At 40.0% G+C, this 20,664-nt stretch overlaps 1 protein-coding gene across 2 annotated transcripts in view; it reads left to right on the top strand.

Moving 5' to 3' along the window:
- Positions 1–2,909: 2,909 nt before the first annotated feature.
- The window catches only part of DNAJC12 (DnaJ heat shock protein family (Hsp40) member C12), a 36,007-nt gene continuing 18,252 nt past the window's right edge, over positions 2,910–20,664 (top strand). The window contains exons 1-3 of one of the 2 annotated variants that reach the window (XM_047760508.1): positions 2,910–3,171; positions 10,171–10,249; positions 12,219–12,254. In XM_047760508.1, the coding sequence (XP_047616464.1) occupies positions 3,094–3,171; positions 10,171–10,249; positions 12,219–12,254 (193 nt within the window). In that variant the 5' untranslated portion in view covers positions 2,910–3,093. The remainder of the gene's footprint in view (positions 3,172–10,170; positions 10,250–12,218; positions 12,255–20,664) is intronic. The other variant, XM_047760510.1, reaches the window with a different exon arrangement.

Here is a 20,664-nt window from a genome sequence, read left to right as displayed (position 1 = left end):
GTTCGAACCTGCATCTTCATGAGTACCAGTCAGGTTCCTTACCACTGAGCCAAGACTGGAACTCCCTGTTAACTTTTCTAAAAAATTGGGTCCATGCGGAGGTCTCTTGTGGCAAAGCAGATTAAGGATCCAGCGCTGTTACTGCAGTGGCTCAAGTCACTACTATGGCATGTGATCCCTGGCCTGGGAACTTCCACATGCTGCAGGCATGGCGAGTAGGGCGGGGGGCAGAGGAAAGAACAGATACAAAAAATGTGCCCAGCCCGCATGAGGGAAAGACCCTAAGAACAAGAGTATTCAGTGCAGGAGTTCCCGTTGTGGCTCAGCAGTAACCAATCAGACTAGTATCCATGGGACTAGGGTTCAATCCCTTGCCTTGCTCGGTGGGTTAAAGATCCAGTGTTGCTGTGAGCTGTGGTGTAGGTCGCAGACTTGGCTTGGATCTGGGGTTGGGCCTAGGAAATTCCATAGGCCGTGGGTGCTAAAAGGGCCAAAAAAAAAAAAGTATTCAGTGCAGTATTGTTTGTAAGAGCTGAAGATTGGAAGTGTCTGACACTAAGGGACTGAGATATATTTATATATATCTTTGTAAATATCTTTGTAAATGCATATAATAACTGCAAAAGACTGTTAGCAGTGGTTACCTTAGTTGCCTCCAGGGAAGGAAACTGGTGGCTGGAAGACCAAGGGTGGAGGGACATTTACCTTTCATGGCCACCTTTTTTTTCTTTTTTTGTCTTTTTAGGGCTGCACCCACGGCTTATGGAGGTTCCCAGGCTAGGGATCGAATCAGAGCTGTAGCTGCCGGCCTACACCACAGCCACAGCAACACCAGATCTGAGCCATGTCTGTGACCTATAGCAGAGCTCACAGCAATGCTGGATCCTTAACCCATTGAGTGAGGCCAGGGATTGAATCCGTAACCTCATGGTTCCTAGTCAGATTCATTTCCGCTGTGCCACAGCAGGAACTCTGAAAAAGTTTTTTTTAAGGTGATAATTTATGGAGGCATTTAAAGGGTTAAGGGCGTGTATCCTTGACCGCTCACTTTCTTCTTCTCTAAATCTTGCATTTCTTAGAGCCACAATGAACTGAAACAGACCCCTGGACCCATCCTAGGCCAGACACACTCCTGGGTGTGGAAATAGCTGGCCCAGGAGAAAGGGCACAGTGATCTGACCCAGGTTATCACATGATTCTCCTTCTCACTGGCATATTTTATTTCCTACAAAGTGCAAATCACTATTTTAAATAATTCTGTTTGTTTGCATGTTTTTGTCTGCCTCTCGCCATCAACATAAGCTCCCTAAGAACAGAGACTTGCTTACCACACCTGTTTCTACAGTCGTGCTGGGCACAAAATAGGTCTTCAGTAAATATTTGTCGAATGAATAGATTATCAAATAAATACAAATTTGCTCTTAGTTTACTTCCTTCTACTCATAAACTATTTAAAAAGTTATGGACTTCCTGTCATGCTCAGTGGAAACAAATCTGACTAGTATCCATGATTGCTGGCCTTGCTCTGTTGGGTTAAGGATCCAGCGTTGCCATGAGCTGTGGTGTAGGTCGCAGACATGGCTTGGATCTGGTGTAGCTGAGGCTCTGGTGTAGGCCAGCAACTACAGCTCTGATTCGACCCCAGCCTGGGAACCTCCATAAGCTGGGGGCGTGGCCCTAAGAAGGCAAAAAAAAAAAAAAAGTTATGAAATCCTCTAAACACTCAGAAAAGTGTTCACTACTCACATATTTAACAAATCCTAAGATTTTACTGTAATAATCCTTCACACTTTTTTCCTATCCCTTAAAAAAAAGGGAAAAGGGGAGTTCCTGCCATGGCAGTGGGTGAAGAATCTGACTGCAGGGGCTCCGGTAGCTGTGGAAGTATGGGTTCGATTCCCAGATCCCCAGTTTGGCACAGTGGGTTAAAAGATCCTGTGAGCCACAGCTGTGGCAGAGGTCACAGCTGGCTTGTATTCAGTCCCTGGCCCAGGAACTTCCACATGCCCAGGGTGTGGCCATTTAAAAAAAAGAAAAAAAGGAAGAAAAGAAAAAAAGGGAAAAAGATAAAAATATATACAAGATGAAAAGATGGCCAATTTGGGCAGCTTGTAAAAATGGACAGTCTGTTTTTTTTTTTTTTTTTTTAACCTTCTTGTCTTATTTTATTGGTCTTTCTCCTGGACAAGGGCAGGTTTGAGAGGCTGCTCATTCTTTTTTCAGGTGGACCTTAGATGATGATCAGACCAGAAGCAGCCCCAGCCTAGCTCTCCATCCTCAGCTCAGAATGCCCCAGAACCACAGGGCTTCGGCTCTCCCCTTCCAGAGCCAGGCCCTGACTCACTTGGGTGAGGGGGAGGTGGCCTCACCGACTAGGGCTGGGGGAGTTGTGGGTCTGTCACTGACAGGGCTCCCTCGGGGCCCAAGGGCCTGCCGGTTACGCCTGGGGCGTCCCTCCCTTCCCCAGCCCTTCCAGTGTGTGGCAGTCCCAGGTAATCACTACATCCACCTTAACCAACCACAGCGCGTGACTGGTGGCATCAGCTCCTTTTTACGGAGCAAGGAGATCCCCGCCCAGCTGTAAGCCAAGGCCTGGGGCTAAAGACCTGCTGCTCAGCACCAGACTTCCAGCTCTCAAGCCCAGGCCAGGCGTGATGGGGCTCCCTGGTCCTGAAGACCCGCGGTCAGCAGAGAAACTTGTGGCAGCGTTGAGGGGGTGGGGGCGGGGTAAAGGGAACAGGACAAGATTCTGACCTTAACATCTGACCTCAAAAAATGGACACTCTTTTTAACTCATAAAAGGAATGGCTCAGCTCTGTCACTTACATAAACTCAAACTACAAATCCCAGGCAGCACTGTAACAGCCCTGCACGTGGGCCCTGCTTGTCCCTTGAGTAAACAGCCAATGAAAGTTAGCGTTTACAAAGGTCTAGGCTGACATCTGGTGTATTGACTGTGGCAAATCTTAAATCTGGTTATTGCCGTTTGGAACGTGCTGGTATAAACCAGACCTCAAAAGGCTTTTCCTGTTAATTCACAGTTCATTGTGCCTCTTGTATTCAGAGGGAAGAGAAGCTGATTTAGTAATCTAGATGGATGCAATACTGAATTACAAATCTGAAGATACTGAAGATTACTACACGTTGCTGGGTTGTGATGAACTGTCTTCGGTAAGGCTGTGGATAATGCTGTTCTTTTTCACCACAGTATTTCAAGTTTTTATTTAAGGTTTTAATTTTGAACTTTTAGTCTCATTGCTTGAAAACCTAATGTTGTATTATTGTAAAGCACTTTTGGCTCAGAGAAAGTTAAGTATTTAAATGTGAATTGGGTCTGTACTTGAATAGTGTCCTCTTTCAATTTTTTATGGATGCTTCTGGTTGAATATGTATCTTTTGGCACATGGCCATGGACTCTATTTCAAATATACTAAAAATACATATTTGAAATTTTATTGTAATTGCCGTTGGCAGTGTTTCATAATATACATAACCTATATCTTTTCTATGGAAATTTACACTCTAATTGAGATGAAATGTAATTTTGTGGTAATGAGTCATTTTAAAGTATTTTATCAGAATATGTAGTTTTATGTGAGCCGTTAAATTATATAAACCAAGAAACATCCTTTTGTGTTACTGTCTCAAATTCTGTGAGAGAAATTACTTCTTTAAAGTGTGGCGTCTGAAACAAAATGTGTGAAAACTCTGTAGTTATTCACCTGATCTGTAATGAGACAAAGTTTTTCAAGGTCCCCATAGGTAATTATAAAGATTATAAAAATTTTTTAAATTATAGAAAGCTCATTTATAAATTTATAATTCTACCTCACAAGGGTAACACTTTCAATGATTGGTATATTAATCTCCGGTCTTTTTCTTATATTTATTTTTTTGAAGACATGTTTGAGAGGATAGTATACTTGTTGAGTCCTGCTTTGTACACATTAACATTATAATAAGGATTTATAACCCCAAGGATGCTACATACATATTTTAATTTTACTGTTGTCCCACTATTGCTTATTCTCTTACTGTTAAACATTTTCTTTCTTTACAGGTTTTTATTATTTTAAAGACTGTTGAGATGAATATGAAATATATTTAAATTATATTATTAAATATATTATTTTATATTTTATATAACAAGTATTAAAATGTTTATTTTATTACTAAAATATAGCTATTAATATTAAAATATTTTAAAGCAAATTAAAAAAATTTATCTTTGTTTCTTAAGGCTGGAGTTTAGTAATAAAAGGTACTTAGTTTTTTTTGGAGAACAGAATGCTATATTGGACACAAAGGATTAAAATCTCTAGCTTCATCATGCTGAGGAAGTTATTTTAGGTACCTTGCAGTTAAACACATACACACAAAACAGGTTATAATACTCTTTTAGTTGCCTATTTTTCCTTTGGGATAATATGTTACTCTTGTTTACTTTAGTGGTGATTTGCTTATAGCAATTGAGAAAGCTTATTACCGTTTGTGTTAATCATACTTTGGATTATACTTTTGCCAAATAATTTTTGAAGGAACTGCTTAAATCAAAGGAGTATAATTTAATTTGAAAATTTTAAGAATTTGGACTTCTAAAAAATATTTTCATGCTAGGTTATAAAGTCAAGGTTATTATTATATCCCCATAATAAATCTCAACCCCTTTAGTCTCTTTTGTAGGTATGACTTTTCAGTCTACAAAGAAAGATTAGTTTTGAATAGACTAAAAAAAAATCCCATTGTTTATAATGTTTATAACAGTTTCATTTTGTGGTTATCAGTTACAGTCATACTTCTTTGCATATACTGTAGCATATATTAAAAGGAGAATAGAGGCATTGTCTTGGAGTTCCTGCTGTGGTGCAATGGAATGGGTGGTGTCTCTGCAGCTCCAGAACGCAGGTTTGATTCCCAGCCTTGCACAGTCAGTTAAGGGATCCTGTGTTACAGCCCCAGCTGTGGCTTGGATCTGATCCTCATCCTGGAAACTTCACATGCTGTAGGGCAGTGAAAAAAAAGAAAAGAAAAAAACCCATTGTCTTGATATTCCTTCTTCTGGATGTATGTATGTATGTATCTATGTATTTATTTTTTATCTTTTGTCCTTATAGGGCCGCACATGCGTCACATGGAGGTTCCCAGGTTAGGGTCTAATCGGAGCTGTTGCTGCCGGCTTACTCCAGACCACAGCAATGCTAGATCTGAGCCGAGTCTGCGAACCACACCACAGCTCACGTCAATGCTGGATTCTTAACCCACTGATTGAGGCCAGGGATTGAACCCGCAACCTCATGGTTCCTAGTCGGATTTGTTTCTGCTGCACCACGATGGGAACTCCTGGATGTATTTATTAATTCTGTCAAAGGCATAACGTGTAGATAACAATCATTTATTTAAAATGAAATGACCTGTCACAATTTTGTCAATTTTTTCTCAATGAATTTTATTACATTTATAGTTGTAATCAAATTTCTTTTTTTTTTTTTTTTGGTCTTTTTCTCTTTTTAGGGCTTCACTCACAGCATATGGAGGTTCCCAGGCTAGGGGTCCAATCAGAGCTGTAGCCACCAGCTTATGCCAGAGCCACAGCAACACCAGATCTGAGCCATGTTTGTGAACTACACCATAGCTCACAGCAACACAGGATCCTTAACCCGCTGAGCAAGGCCAGGGATCGAACCTGCAACCTCATGGTTCCTAGTCAGATTCATTTCTGCTGTTCCATGACAGGAACTCCTGTAACCAATTCTTTTATGTATATATATTTCCCCTCCCTTTATAGGTATCCTTCTAAGTTTAAAATATTTTCATGACATTTTTGAGTGTTATTGTGACATTTCCTTTACTTGTTTGGTATTGCATGGATTTTCTTTACTTCAAATATTCCTTGATTTGATGCTCTAAAAATTAATTTAGCAGTTGATTAATTTAGCAGTTATAATTTCTTTCTTTTTTCTTTTTTTTTTTTTGCTTTTTAGAACCACACCTGAGGCATATGGAGGTTCCCAGGTTAGGGGTCTAATCAGAGCTCCAGCTGCTGGCCTACGCCACAGCCAAAGCAATGCAGGATCCGAGCTGTGTCTGTGACCTATACCACAGCTCACGGCAACGCCAGATCCTTAACCCACTGAGTGAGGCCAGGGATTGAACCCACAACCTTGTGGTTCCTAGTTGAATTTGTTTCTGCTGTGCCACGATGGGAACTCCAGTTTCAAAGTTTAATTTCTAAAATTAATGTGTTTTCAGTAAGGAAATGAGGAATATAAAGAGAGCACAGAGAAAAAAATGTGAACCCAAATGCTTAATGTTTAGGAGTATGGCATATGCATGCCAGTCATATGTGCATAGCTGCTATATTTATGAATTATGTAAATAAGTACATGTGCATATAAAAAAATATTTATACTTTTATTTTATGTTATATTTTTTTGCTTTTTAGGGCTACACCCATGGTATATGGAGGTTCCCAGGCTAGGGGTTGAATTGGAGCTACAGCTGCTGGCCAATGCCACAGCCACAGCAACACAGGATCCGAGCCGCCTCTTCGACCTATACCACAGCTCACAGCAATGCCTCATCCTTAACCCACTGAGCAAGGCCAGGGATTGAACCTGCAACCTCATAGTTACTAGTCGGATTCTTTCCACTGTGCCACAACGGGAACTCCTATATTTTTATTTTTGTATGTGTTTTAAGTCAGATTGCCTGTTGAAATCCTGTTTCTTGCATTTACTAGGTCTGTAACCTTGGGAAAATTACCCAACTTCTCTTTGTCTTGGTTTCCTAATCTGCAAAATGGGAATAATAATAGAACCCACCTCATAGAATTGTTGCAGGAATTAAATGAGATGCTATATATAATGTACTTAGGACAGTGCCTAGTACATAGTAGGTTTCAAGAAATCTTAGCTGTTATTATCATTATCATTATTTTACATATATTCACATACATATATATGTTACATACTCTTTTTTGAAGTAAAACATCAAGGTTTTATACTGCACATAATGCTTTATAGCTTACCTTTTCTCATAGAGTGCATTATGTAAAATTTCTTAGACTATTAAAAGTCTTCTATTACAAGATGATTTTCTTTCTTTTTCTTTATATGGCCATACCTGAGGCATAGGAAGTTCCCAGGTCAGGCACTGAATCTGAGCCAGTGCTTAGATAAGTAGAATGTACCTAGGGCAAACTAAGCCACTTCATTAGTTAGTTTACCCAGGACCAACCTGACATAGCACATTTGTGATAAACTTTGTGACTGTAAAACTATGAAAAAGTAATGAAAGGCAGATATGGACTACTATTAATTTTTTTTTTAAGGGCCTTACCCATGACACATGGAAATTCCCAGGCTGGGGTCTAATTGGAGCTGCAAATGCCAGCCTACTCCACAGCCAGGGCAATGAGGGATTCAAGCTGCATCTGTGACCTACACCACAGCTCACGGCAACGCCAGATCCTTAACCCACTGAACGAGGCCAGGGACTGAACCTGCATCCTTATGGATTCTAGTTGGGTTTGTTACCGCTGATCCACGACAGGAACTCCTGGTCTATTCTTAATTTTTAAAGATGGGATAGGAATTAAGAAATAAAATAACAACAACAACAATAAAACCCCCAAATTTTGTACCTTTGATAAATAGGTATAATTTAATCCATTTGTACTGTGAAAATCCCCCAAGATACATATATAAATATATAAATATGTATATATGGGAGTTCCCGTTGTGGAATAGCAGAAACGAATCCAACGAGTAACCATGAGGTGGCGGGTTTGACCCCTGGCCTCGCTCAGTGGGCTAAGGATAGGGCGTTGCCATAAGCTGTGGTGTAGGTTGCAGATGCGGCTTGGATCTGCGTTGCTGTGACTGTGGTGTAGGTCGGCAGCTGTAGCTCTGATTCGACCCCTAACCTGGGAACCTCCATGTGCCGTAGGTACAGCCATTAAAAAAAAAAAAAAAAAAAGGTGTGTGAATGTGTAAAAATATGTCCTGAAAGATATAACCTGTTATTTTGGGGGAAGAGAAGTTAAGTTTTTTAAAAAAATTCTATACTGATAGAAAGTTTTTCAAAGCAAGTTTGTATTAATAAATTACTCGTTAATTAAAAAATGCTGGGCGTTCTCTTGTGGTACAGTGGGCTAAGGATCCTGTGGTATTACTGCAGTGGCTGGGGTCACTGTATGGCACAGGTTCAACCCCTGGTCCAAGAACTTTGTATGCTGGAGGTGCCGCCAAAAAACAAACAAACTTATTCCTAGATTCTTTAAAATATTTAAAATTTTAAAGACAAGTCCCAATCTCAATTTTCTTTTTTTACTAGCAGGTTATGGTGACATAGTTAAAGTGAGCACCCAGGAAGAGGAAACATAATTAATTTCAGTTCTTACCAGGAAATCTACCTCTTCCTGTTATTCCAAGGGTTTCCTGGTATATGCATAACAAGGAAAAGAACAGAGATATCAGTCTGGGCCTTTTTTTTTTTTTGTCTTTCTGTCTTTTCTAGGGCTGCACTCACGGCATGTGGAGGTTCCTAGGTGAGGGGTCTAATCGGAGCTGTTGCCACCGGCCTATGCCACAGCAATGCCAGATCCGAGCCGCATCTGCCACCTACACCACAGCTCATGGCAATGCCGGATCCTCAACCCACTGAGCGAGGCCAGGGATTGAACCTGCAACCTTATCGTTCCTCATCAGATTCGTTTCGGTTGCACCACGATGGGAACTCCTAAAGCCATGTCTTGAAGTCTCAGTTTTCCCAATCAAAATCTCTAATCAAGCCATTTATTGGTAACAAAATTATTAGGTTTGTCCTTTTTCTAAATTGTGAAAAAATTTTTTTGCTTCTAGTTTTACTGAGATAGAATTAACATACGGCACTGTATAAGTTTGAAGTGTATAGCATAATGATTTGACTTACATACATCATGAAATGATTACCACAGTAAGTTTATAGAATGTCCCTTATCCATATAAATACAAAATTAAAGATATGGAAATTTTTTCTGTTGTGATTTACTTTTTAGCACTCTTCACATACAGTAGTCTTAATTATATTTATCATGTTGTACATTATATCTTTAGTGTTTATTTATTTTGGCAGATCATTCTTCCTTCAATTTTTTTTTTTTTTTTGCTTTTTAGAGTCATACACGTGGCATGTGCAGGTTCCCAGGCAAGGAGTTGAATTGGAGCTGTAGCTGCCAGCCTACACCACAGCTACAGCAACTGCAGATCCAAGCCATGTCTGTGACCTATAACACAGCTCACAGCAATGCTGGGGCCTTAACCCACTGAGCGAGGCCAGGGATGTAAACCGCATCCTCATGGATTCTAGTCAGGTTCGTTAACCACTGAGCCACTTGGGGAACTCCCTTTATTTATTTCGTAACTGGAAATTTGTACCTTTTGATTACATTGATCTAGTTCTCTACCCCAGCACCTCCTCATAATGTGAAATTCTCTCTCTCTCTTTTTTTTTTTGGCCACCTCTGAGACATGTGGAAGTTCCAGGCCAGGGATCAAATTTGTGTCACAGTAGCGACCTGAGCCACAGCAGTGACAATGCCAGATTCTTAACCTGCTGAGCCATAAAGGAAGTCTTATCTGACTTTTTTTTTTTTTTTTTTTGCTCTTTAGGGACAAACTTGTGGGCACATGGAAGTTCCCAGGCAAGGAGTCGAACTGGACCTGCAGCTACCAGCCTACACCACAGTCACAGCAATGCCAGATCTGAGCTGCTTTTGCAACCTACATCACAGCTCAGGGCAATACGGGATACTTAACCCACTGAGCAAGACCAAGGATCAAACCCGCAACCCCATGGATACTAGTCGAGTTTGTTACTGCTGAGCCACAGTGGGAACACATTATCTGACCATTTTTGACATTTAAATATGCTGTACTCTCAGGTGTCTCCGGCCACCTATGTATGTCTTGCTAAATACAGTAGCAAGTTAGGTTGTCATTTGAGGAGCTTTTATTGAATACTTTCTGAATTTTGTTATTAAGGAAATCATTACTTAGAGTAAAAAGTCAAAATACAGATATAGGGATCAATGTAAAAAGTTGGTGATCAAAGCTGTTTGGGGAAGGACTTTTTCTTTCATGCCCTTCGGGTTGGATTTCTTATTTATTTAAACACTGCTTTTTGTTTTAGGTTGAACAAATCCTGGCAGAATTTAAGGTCAGGGCCCTGGAATGTCACCCTGACAAGCATCCTGAAAACTCCAAAGCTGGTAAGTATTTAATAATAGCTGTTTCTTTCTTTCTTTTCTTTCCTTCTTTTTTTTTTTTTTTTTGCCTTTTAGGGCCACACTCTCGGCACGTGGAAGTACCCAGGCTAGGGATCAAATCAGAGCTGCAGCTGCCAGCCTACACCACAGCCACAACAACTCAGGATCTGAGCCACGTATGCAATCTACATCACAGCTCACGGCAACGCCGGATCCCTGACCCACTGAGCAAGGCCAGGGATTGAACCCACATCCTCATGGATACTAGTCGAATTCATTCCCACTGCGACATAATGGGAACTTCATTAATAGCTGTTTCAATGAAAATGTATAGCAGATAGATCTAAAAAGCCATTATAGTAACTTCATTTTCTAGTATCTATTTATTTACACTGAAACATACTCTTTCATTCAATGTCAAAGATTGTGTTTGCAGTATTAGATGGTAGGAGAGGAGGGAACTGGATAGGGTCTTTTCTCTAATAGTATCATTTAACATCCACTGATTTTTTTAAATAAAATTTTTTTTAAAAATTATTATTTCCCCGATACATTTTTTTTTCCCTACTGTGCACTCTTGGGCATATATCCGGACAAAACTTTCCTTAAAAAAGACACATGCACCCACATGTTCATTGCAGCTCTATTCACATTAACATCCATTTATCTTTCTGGTATAATATGCTGCTTCATGGCTTAAAATTTGTGCAGTTTCAGCTTTATTTCACCTGTTCTGGAGTTAATATGACTTAAATACGTTTGTAATTGGGTGATTGCTTTGTGGACCCTTGCTGTGTTTTCCTCATTTTGAGGACCAGAATGAGTCCATAACATATAATAATATATTCATACTTTTGCTTTTTCTTTATCATACATTTAAATTCCATTCTCATAAATTTATACATAAATGCTTTTCTGTATCTCAGCTTGGGGAAAAAAAGCCCCCAAACAAACCAATAATCCTTCCTTTGTCTGCCTCCTGCTCCTTCCTTATCTTTCTCCTTCTCTTTAAAGTCAAACTTCCTGGGAAATAAGTCCACAGATGATATCTATACATCCCTTTCACCCAGTTTTTGGTTTATTCCAGTCTGACTTCCTCCTCACCTTTCTAGGAAATGGCTCCTGTCATAGTCACCAAATCCAGTGGTTACCTTTTAGTCTTTATCTTCCCTGAGCTTGCTTCAGAATTTGGCACTGTTGGCCAGGCTCACTCACCTTCTTGTAACACTCCTTTTTCTTAGCTACCAGTATATGTCTTCATGCTTCCCCCCGCCATTTTTTTTTTAAAAGGCTGTACCTGTGGCATATGGAAGTTCCCAGGCTAGCGGCTGAATTGGAGCTGTAGCTGCTGACCTACACCACAGCCACAGCAACACCGGGTCTGAGCTGTATTACAACCTACACCACAATTCAGGGCAACACAGGAGCCTTAACCCCCTGAGCGAGGCCGGGGATTGAACCTGCATCCTCATGGATACTAGTTGGGCTCCTAACCTGCTGAGCCACAATGGGAACTCCTGGGCTGCTCTTTCTGTCTCTGTCATTTCTTCCCTTCTGTGCTAAGGTTCTCTTCTCAACTCCCTTTTGGGCTTACTTCACACTTTCTCTTTGGAGCTTTGTCCAAGTCAGTGACTTCAATCATCAGCTCTTTGTTGATGGCTCCCAAATCTATCCTTTCACTCTGTTCTCCTTTCTCATGTTCAGACTGTAGCTTCGACTGCTTCTTGGAAATCTCCTTTTGGAGATATTTCAAAGTTACTCTGTCAAAAACTGGACACATTATTCCTTCTCCTCCCACCTCTCTAAAATCTTGCTCATTTTTCCATGTTTCTCCAATTCAATATATGGTATCAATTCAATATATGGTATCTAATCAGTGGTTCAGTCAAAAACCTGTCTCCTTCCTCGGCCTCATATCTCTGTCTGGTCCACTACCAAATACTGATTTACCTTCCACATCTCTCTCCTGTAGGTCCTCTTCCCCCCATCCTCACAGCCACTGCAGTAGGTAAGCCACTATCACTTCCTGCCTGAATCCCTACAGCACTACTTTAATTGATTCACACTGAGATTGTGGTCTTTCTTTCTAATGACGGAAAAAATAAATGATTTAATATGTACAAAAGGGTATAAAGAATACTATAACAGGAGTTCCCATTGTGACGCAGTGGGTTAAGAATCTGACTACAGCGGCTCTGGTCTCCGAGGAGGCAAGGGTTTGATCCCTGGCCTGGGAACGTCCATATGTTGTGAGTGTGGTCATTAAAAAAAAAAAAGGAATACTGTAACCAATGCCCATGTAGGTACCACCCAGCTTAAAACTTTATGAATGCATTCAATGTCTCTTGTGTATTTCTATCCTGATTTTTATCCTCAGGGTAGGTAATACTGTCTTAAATTTGACGACTGTGTTTACTATATGTGTATACCATGGGTCTGTGTATAGTATGCATATATATATGATTTTTTACAGGGAAAATATTATGATTAAGACCTGTCTATAACTCCATATTTCACAAATGGTAAAGCCTATCCTTCTTCATTAAAAACATTTTTCCCTTATCTTAAAGCTTTTAATTTTCTCTAGAAATCATTAATCCCTTTGATTTGTATGAAGAGGTCATTTTCCAATATATAAAGTCATCTTTTTTTCTTTTTGTCTTTTGTCTTTTTAGGGCCTCACCCACGGCATATAGAGGTTCCCAGGCTAGGGGTCTGATCGGAGCTGTAGCCGCTGGCCTGTGCCACAGCTACAGCAGTGCCAGATCCAAGCCATGTCTGCGACCTACACCCACAGCTCACGGCAATGACAGATTCTTAACCCACTGAACGAGGCCAGGAATCGAATCTGTGTCCTTATGGTTGCTAGTTGGGTTTGTTAACTGCTGGAGGCCAGCTCTGGCGGCCAGGGAGTGTACACTTTCCCGAAGAAGATGGATGGACGTCGGCTTTTGCATCGGAGACAGCCTCTTTGTCCCTTCTTTCAGAGCACTGGACTGCTCAAACTTTATTGGCAACAGTGGTTGATTATATAGACAGTTTTTCACTACAGATTACATCCCAGTGTTAAAAGTACATTGGTTAACTATTACATGGTATAGTAGTTATACATCATGTTTTAAGATCTCTATCTTAACTAATAGTGAGTACTTTGAAGAGGCCATAGACACAAGAATTTGGCATTCACAAACCTTGTTTGTAGACAGGTGCTTATCTTCAAAGCATTATGGCAGGGAGATAGTGTAAGTAAATATAAACCAACCTAACTAAACTAGCTATTACTTAAAAGCTTTTAAAATCAAGGACAAAACTCACAGCTAGGTTTTTTGGATAATATATGTCTAACTTTTATGAACCTCGTTAAGATCCTAACTCTAAAGTTTACTATATAACTAGTTAATAGATAAACACTATGTTTTAACTAAGTTGGATTTAAATAGGGGAAAGTCCTTCAGGATGAAATTCTTATTATATTATTGTTGTAATTTTGTTAAATCACAAATCACCACAGGAAAATAAGAATGGGAAATAAGAATAATAAGTAAATAATCAGGAAAGACTGAGGAAAACTGAATAACAAATAAAACAACAGGAAAGACTAGGTCACTTGAGAAACAATCCATGTTCTCCAGCGCAAACATGGAAATTGTTTTCCCAGGAAAGCCCCAGTGCTTCCCCATCAACATCAAAATGAGATCTGTGTAACCTGAGGCCTGCTCTTGGCATGCACCATTCAGGCAGGCTTTTTATCCTGACCAGAAGCCCATCTTCTGCTTGTACCGTTCAGGTGAGCTCCCTTCCTTGGTTAGGAACCTACCTTCAGGGTTTTTTTTTGCCATCAGGCAAGGTCCTTGTTTTGAGTCCTTGCATTTTCTCAGCTCCCCGCAGTTAACCACTGAGCCATGACAGGAACTCCCACAAAGTCGTTTTTTGTTAGATCCTGAACTATTACTGTTGCTTATTTGATTTTCCCCCCTTTTATTATAAAGGCATAACTTCATTTTTTTGGCCATGCCCTCAGCATGCGGAAGTTCCTGGGCTAGGAATTGAACCCAAGCAGCCACAGCAGTGACCTGAGCTTTAGCAGTGAGAGTGCCAAGTCCTTAACTGAGGCCACCAGGGAACTCCAAGGCATAACTTGTTTAAGGCAATGTGAAAACAATCAAAAGTGTAAACTTGATAACTTTCTGTTTACATATAACCAGTTTAACCATTGCCAAGGTGACAATGTAGAAGAATATCTCTATCACCGGGGAAAAGTCCTTTTTTACATCCTGTTCAATGTCAGTACTCTCTCCCATTTTTGGATCTTTATCGTTGATTAGTTTTGCCTAGTTGTGAGTTTCATATAAACAGAATCTTTTGCAGTATGTAGTCTTTTTGTGTGGGGCTTCTTTTGCTTTACCTTATGTCGGTGATATTTACCCATATTGTATGTGTAGCAATACTTCATTCTGTGTCATTGCTGGGCCTTTCATGTTGTGCTCCGCCTATTTATCTTCACCCTCGTCTTCTCTCCACCACCATACCTACAACCCCATGTTTCAGCCTCTCACAACTATGTTGGTTCCTTAATGTGCACTGCTTTCTGTTCTCCAGACCTCCATGCCTGTTGCTTCCTCTGCCTGGCTCACCCCTGGGGCCTGCACACCTCCCTTCCTTGCTCCTGAGGCTCCTGAGTCAGGCCTCAGCTTAGCCATCAGTTCCTCCAGGAAGTCATGTGTTCTTCAGCTACCTAGAGTACCCTACATATGCATCAGGCATCCAACTGTGTATCATACTGCCTCCTTGTTGACTTGTTGCTTATTAGTCATACTGGAAGCTCAGTGAGGCTGGCCTCCTACTTATGTTGTTCAAGGTGGTGGTATGCCTTGTACCTAGCATGGCACCTGCCATGGAGGACAGTTACTTTGTGCAAATAATTTCTTGAATGAATGAAAGAATGAACTCATGAACATTTCTATAGGAGATATATTATTTACCTCTCTAAACTAGAGTTAATATTTTTTTATTTTATGATTTTATTTTTTCCATTATTGTTGACTTACAGTGTTCTGTCAATTTCTACTATATAGCAAAGTGACCCAGTCATACACACACATATGTATATTTTCTTTTTCTCACATTATCCTCCATCATGTTCCATCAGAAGTGACTAGATATAATTCCCTGTGCTATATAGCAGGATCTCATTGCTTATACACTCCAAATGCAATAGTTTGCATCTTTTAACCCCAAGCTCCCATTCCATCCCACTCCCTCTCTCTCCCCGTTGGCAACCACAAGTCTGTTCTCCAAGTCCATGAATTTCTTTTCTGTGGAAAGGTTCATTTGTGCTATGCATTAGGTTCCAGATATAAGCGACATCATAGGGTATTTGTTTTCCTCTTTCTGATTTACTTCACTCAGTATGAGAGTCTCTAATTACACCCACGTTGCTGCAAATGGCATTCTTTTGTTCTTTTTTTATGGCTGGGTAGTACTCTATTGTGTATATATAATCATTCATCTGTCAATGGACAGTTAGGTTGTTTCCATGTCTTGGCTATTGTGAATAGTGCTGCAGTGAACATGTGGGTGCATGGATCTTTTTCAAGGAAAGTTTTGTCCGGATATACGCCCAAGAGTAGGACTGCTGGGTCATATGGTAGTTTATATTTAGTTTTCGGAGGTACCTCCATACTGTCCTCCATAGTGGTTGTACCAATTTATATTCCAACCAACAGTGTAGGAGGGTTTCCTTTTCTCCACACCCTCTCCAGCATTTGTTATTTGTAGACTTGTTAATGATGGCCATTCTGACTGGTGTGAGATGGTACCTCATAGTTGTTTTGATTTGCATTTCTCTAATAATCAGTGATGTTGAGCATTTTTTCATGTGCTTGTTGGCCAGCTGTATCTCTTCTTTGGAGAAATGTCTATTCAGGTCTTTGGGCATTTTTCAATTGGGTTGTTGGTTTTTTTTTTGCAGTTGAGTTGTATAAGTTGTTTAGAGTTAATATTAAGATGGATGTTGGAGTTCCCTGGTTGTTCAGCAGGTTAAGGATCTGGCATTGTCACTGCTATGGTGCGGGTTCGATCCCTGGCCTGGGGACTTTTGCATGTGCAAGCATGGCCAAAAAAAAAAAAAAAAAAAGTAAACCCTTAGAGTTCTCATCACAAGAAAAAAAATTAAAAATAATTAAGATAGATGTCCTAACACAAAAGTATAAAAATTTGATAAACACTTAAGAAAACCACCACCACAGGTTATTCTTTAACTGGGTTCTTTTCCAGTGAAGCATGGCTTTGAGTTGTTTTTCTGTCCCTGGCAAACAATTTCTGTTCAGAATTCATGATGAATCACTGTGCAATCATTGCCATTCTAGTTGCCATAGTGATGGAAATTTTCATGTGCAGGCTACCTCAAGGCTTCTTGTTCAAATAAACATTGGACTGTGTAAATATTGTTTAAAATGAAAAGGAACGCAGACATCAGTATGTTCCCTTGTCAGGCTTGCGTTATTCAACCTTTGGTACAAATTGTTTTCACATCTTTTTAGGCACCCATGTACTCAATGTGGATTAATAGGACTTTCTGAAAATTTAAGTGGTTCTTTGCCCACTTAAGGTTACTGGTAAAACTATTTTAAAATGTGAAACAAAAATTCACCTTGATGCTGAATTTTGGTTTGACCGAAATTCAGAACATCTTGGACAGATTTGGAAACATATTTCATTAAGGACAAAGGTTAAACTTGAAGAGTAACTGAAGAAATTAAACTTGTGTATATACCTTTTTGGTTTGATGAATGTGGTCCCAACTGTTGCCATTGAAATGACTGATTTTTTTAGTAGGATGGAGTAGTGGATACAAACATAGCCTGGTCTGTCTGGATGCTCCTAGGTCACGCATATGACTGAGCTAATCTAGGCAACCTCTTTGAGCCTCAGCGTTCTCATAGATAAAATGAGTAGATTAATAGTATATTATTACAATTAAGTAAAAAAAATTTAAGCTATAGATGAAAGGCCAGTTAAAAAAAGTGCTACAGGTAGGTATTTAGATGGAAAGGAAATGGTACCCAAGGAAACTCAGATATATAGGAAGAGAAACAGAAATTATAAATACGTGAATAAATATAAAAAAATTGTATTTTTATTTTAAAAATTTCTTCTCAAAGCAGATGTTTAAGACATAAATTGTAACACTGCATTTTAGAATTTATAATAGGACAACCATAGCAAAAAGAATGTCAGATAAATAAATTTGTATTATTGAGTTCCTGTTGTGGTTTAGTGGTAACGAACCTGACTAGAATCCATGAGGAATCAGGTTCAATCCCTGGCTTCGCTCAGTGGGTTAAGGATCCAGTGTTGCCATGAGCTGTGGTGTACGTTGCAGATGCGGCTTGGAGCCTGCATTGCAATGGCTGTGGTGTAGGCCAGCAGCTACAGCAACGATTCAACACCTAGCTTGAGAACTTCCATATGCTGTGGGTGTGGACCTAGAAAGATGAAAAAGAAAATTTGTATTATTGTAAAGTTTAAAAAATAATATATCATTACTTCATGCATCTGCCATGAGGATTAAATGAGGTCTCTTCTTTTAAAATTTTAATTAAAGCATAGTTGATTTCAGAGTTCCTGTCATGGCTCAGCGGAAACCAATCTGACTAGGAACTATGAGGTTGCAGGTTTGATCCCTGGCCTCGCTCAGTGGGTTAAGGATCTGGCATTGCCAGGAGCTGTGGTATAGGTCGCAGATGTGGCTTGAATATGGCATTGCTGTGGCTGAGGCATAAGCTGGCAGAAACAGCTCCGATTATACCCCTAGCCTGGGAATCTCCATATGCTGTGGGTGTGGCCCTCAAAAGACAAGGGACAAGTGTATATGTATAGTTGATTTACAGTGTTCTGTCAGTTTCTGCTGTAAAGCAAAGTGACCCAGCCAAATGTGGCTCATATTATCTTCCATCATGTTCTATTACAAGTGATTGAATATAACTCCCTGTTGCTATACTTCAGGACCTCATTGCTTATCCATTCCAAATGTAATAGTTTGCATCTACTAACTCCAAACCCCCGGTCGATCCCACTCCCTCCCCATATTTCATGTAGGAAAAACTGAGTGAATGTTGGCAGTTATGATTCAGTGGGTTTTCTTTTCTTGTTTGTATGAAGCATTACAAGATAAAAACTTAACAAAATGGCATAGTTTTCTTTTTGGTAAGTAAACATTAGATCTTTCTCACTCTCATTTAAACTCTCAATCTAACTAAGTCTTTTGGAAAGCCTTCCTCTGCAGTTGTGGAAGAAACTGTGAATGGACTACATTTAAAATGCAGCTATAATAATAATATAAATTATATTGTGAAATATGAATTTAAAAGAACCTCTGTATTTTCTTTTTTTGTAATGATTTTATTTTTTCCATTATAGGTGATTTACAGTCCTCTGTATTTTCTTAAATTTTTTTTTCGTTAAAGTATAGTCGATTCACAATGTTTTGTCAATTTCTGCTGTACAGCAAAGTGACCAGTCATACATATATATACATCCTTTTGCTCATATTATCTTCTATCACGTTCTATCACAAGTGATGGATATAGTTACTTGTGCTACACAGCAGGAGAACCTCTGTATTTTCAAAGTAGACCTAGGAGTTAAACACAATGTCTCTTAAAGGTTCTACTATCATTTGCTTGTAGAAGCTTACAAAATGAAATCTCTCTTCCCAGAACTGGTAAATGTTTATTTTGTATGATTCATTTGATTAGCTGATATATTAAAGGACAAATATAAATCCAAACTCATTTTTGTGAAGTATGGTGAAAGGTATGGAACAAGGAAAAGACCACTTACCAGGAAAGGTAAGGTCTTTTGCTTTCTGCTTATCAACTGCTATTGAGGGATTGACATTAGAAGAATTCTTTCTTCCCGGAAACTCTGGCAATAGTAATGTGTAAAGAGGCCAACAGTGATGAGAAGGTGACTCATAGATAAAGACGTAAATCCTTATAACCACTGCTTGAGCAGTAACTGGCATGTGCATCCGTGAGGGTGATTTAATGAACTTTTTATTCCTGTTGGAAAAAGTGACATCCCACTTATACCGAGGGACATTTACATTGTCGTCAGCAACAGCAAGGATTGCTCACTGGAGCTAGCAAGAGGGTTTTTTATGTGTTTGTCTTCCTGTAGCTTTCAATAGCCCCATCTTTACGGTCTTCCCTTTAATCCATTAATTGCTTCTGCATCCAGCAGTGATATTAAATACTTAATGGCTTGTTAGGTACTTGTGCTGCCCAGCTTTGGACAGGGCCCTGGAAGTGCCCTGCTGTGGCAGGCAGTATCTCTGGTTGCTGGAGGACCACCTGAAGTGGTAGTGTTTGGAGGATGAGTGCTCAGGAACAGCAGCTCTCTATCAGCTGGAATACAGAGGATTTTATTAGTTTCACAGCTGGTATGGAGGTACCATCAGTGTTGACTATACATTTGCCCTAACATCTTCTGTTTCAGAGGATATTGACTACTTACGTGAGGTATTTTTTAGCACTATCAGGATAATTTAATTATTTTTCCCCGTAATACTATTAAGGGATACCTAATTCGTGAAATGTTTTAAGGGTATGTGTCATTTCATTGGTGCTTGGAGCTCGGGGAATAGCATTATATGACTATCTTTGTATTCATGCTCTAATTTTTTTTTTTTTTTGGCCTTGCCCACAGCATGTGGAGGTTCCTAGGCCAGGGACTGAACCCACACCACAGCAATGACCCAAGAGAATGCCTCACCCTCAAAATTGGGAGCATTCACTCATTCATTCATTGCACAAATAGTTTTTTTTTTGTGTGTGTGTGTGTGTGTTTTGCCTTTTCTAGGGCCACACCCATGTCACATGGAGGTTCCCAGGCTAGGGGTCTAATCCGAGCTGTAGCCGCCAGCCTACACCACAGCCACAGCAACGTAGGATCTGAGCCACGTCTGCCACCCACACTACAGCTCACGGCCACGCCAGATCCTTAACCCACTGAGCAAGGCCAGGGATCGAATCCGCAACCTCGTGTTTCCTCGTCGGATTTGTTAACCACTGCGCCACGACGGGAACTCCATGCACAAATAGTTTTTGAACATATTCTACACTGCTCAGTGTAGGATGCAGCAGAGAACAAAGCAGACAAAGTCTCTGCCCTTATGGAATTTGTATTCTCATAGAGGAGATAGACCACAAACAAATAACTATATACAATGCCAGTGGGGAGGTACTATGATGAAAAGCAAAGGAATGGGGCAGAGGGGATGGGCAGCTATTTTCTGTAGCACGATCAGAGAAAACTCCAAAGATGACATCTGAAGAAAGTAAGCCATGTGAGTGCTTGGGGTTGAGGTGTTCTTGGTAGAGAAGAGAGCACGTGCCAAGTCCTGGGGCTGGAGT

Source organism: Phacochoerus africanus, chromosome 15 (genome assembly GCF_016906955.1).
Source record: "Phacochoerus africanus isolate WHEZ1 chromosome 15, ROS_Pafr_v1, whole genome shotgun sequence".
Taxonomy (NCBI): domain Eukaryota; kingdom Metazoa; phylum Chordata; class Mammalia; order Artiodactyla; family Suidae; genus Phacochoerus; species Phacochoerus africanus.
Note: the sequence above shows the minus strand (reverse complement) of the source record. Positions and strands in the feature narration are given on the sequence as shown.